General features: G+C 64.1%; 1 protein-coding gene across 1 annotated transcript in view; it reads left to right on the top strand.

Annotated features, from left to right (window-relative positions):
* Positions 1 to 220: 220 nt before the first annotated feature.
* KCNC4 (potassium voltage-gated channel subfamily C member 4) overlaps positions 221 to 1330 on the top strand; it is a 25220-nt gene continuing 24110 nt past the window's right edge. The window contains exon 1 of the mRNA XM_009290610.2: positions 221 to 388. Within this exon, the coding sequence (XP_009288885.2) occupies positions 221 to 388 (168 nt within the window). The remainder of the gene's footprint in view (positions 389 to 1330) is intronic.

Below are 1330 nucleotides of genomic sequence, written 5' to 3'. Positions count from 1 at the left end.
GTGTTGCTGGCTAAAAGATCTCTTCCTTCCCCAGATACAACCCATTTGTCTGCCTGGCCACCTCCTCCCGCCCCAGGAACGGCCGTGCTCGGGTGCACGAAGATCTCCCCAGGATGAAAGTCGCCGGATAAAATATTAGCATCAGGTCGCAGCATTCCTTTCTCCTGGCCAAACTCGCATTACTGATGATGAGGAGCTGAGCTGCGATGCCTGGCCGGTGATGCAAGGCTCGATTTTTCCAGCACGGTTTTCCTTCGGGCTCCACGCTCTCCCGCTGGTGCAGCCCCGGGTGGTTTGGGTGTGGAGCTACGCCAGCCTCCACCCGCTCAGGATCCGGCCCTGGAAGCTGTCGAGTTGCAGTTACAGTTGGAGCAGGGCTTTCGTGGTGGTAAGATTTTAAGCGCGGCTCTCGTGCCTCGTGGCTTTTTGGGTGGAGTGTGTTTGCCCCAGCCACCCCCGACGTCCTCCAGTAAGGGGGTGAGCGTGTCACCGAGGGGACAAACCTGGGCAGGGGGTGAGGAGGGGACCTGGGACCCTGGGCCGGGGGGGGGCCGCTCCACAGAGCCCAGGGAGGTGCAGAGAGGGATGCTGGAGTGGGGCAGCATCGCCCACTCACTGTCCCCTCGCCCTGCACCAAGGACCCCCTTATCCAAGTGCTGACCCCCCAGCTCAGCCCCCCACCCCAATAACAGGCCTGTGCTGGGCTTGGATCCCACCTATGACCCCAAAGCACCCGCCTCCATCCCCCCCCAGCACCAGCAGTGCCAGTGCAGGAGTAAACAGCTCTGGCAGGACCGGGTCCCTTGGGTCTTCGTCTTGGTGGCCGGCTTGTCGCCTGGGGCAGCTCTTCACCTCCTCCCCAGCCCCAGGAGGTGGGACTGAGCATCACCAGCACTCCAGGGGTGTAAGAGCCCCCCGAGGAGGGGGGTTTAGGGGAAGGGCCCCTGGGGCTGGGGTGGTTGGTACCCTGAGTCCCAGCCTCAGCATCCACGGGTGCAGCTCCGGGGAAGGGGCATCTTCCACGCAGGAGGCGAAACAACAGAGAGAGATGCTCGGGGAGGGTCGTGGGAGGGAAGGAGGGCCAGGTCTGCCTGCAGCCACCCAGCTCCCCACCGGCCATGGACCCTCACTCGAGGTCGGTCTCTCCTGACCTCTCGGTGAGCGAGGGATTGCGAGCCAGGGAGGGATGGGATCTGCTCGAGCCTCTGCCAAGAGCTGGCTCCAGATCCGCAGGCAGCTCTGGGCTGCATTTCCCCTCCAGCGCGAAGCGGAGCTGGGGTGTCCGGGGTTCACTCCTCGCTGACACCGAGCCCCCGAGAGCCTCACTTGC

This window comes from Aptenodytes forsteri, unplaced genomic scaffold (assembly GCF_000699145.1).
Source record: "Aptenodytes forsteri isolate BGI_AS27 unplaced genomic scaffold, ASM69914v1 Scaffold285, whole genome shotgun sequence".
Classification (NCBI taxonomy): Eukaryota; Metazoa; Chordata; class Aves; order Sphenisciformes; family Spheniscidae; genus Aptenodytes; species Aptenodytes forsteri.
The sequence above is the reverse complement of the archived record's forward strand: the minus strand, read 5'-3'. Positions and strand labels throughout refer to the sequence as shown.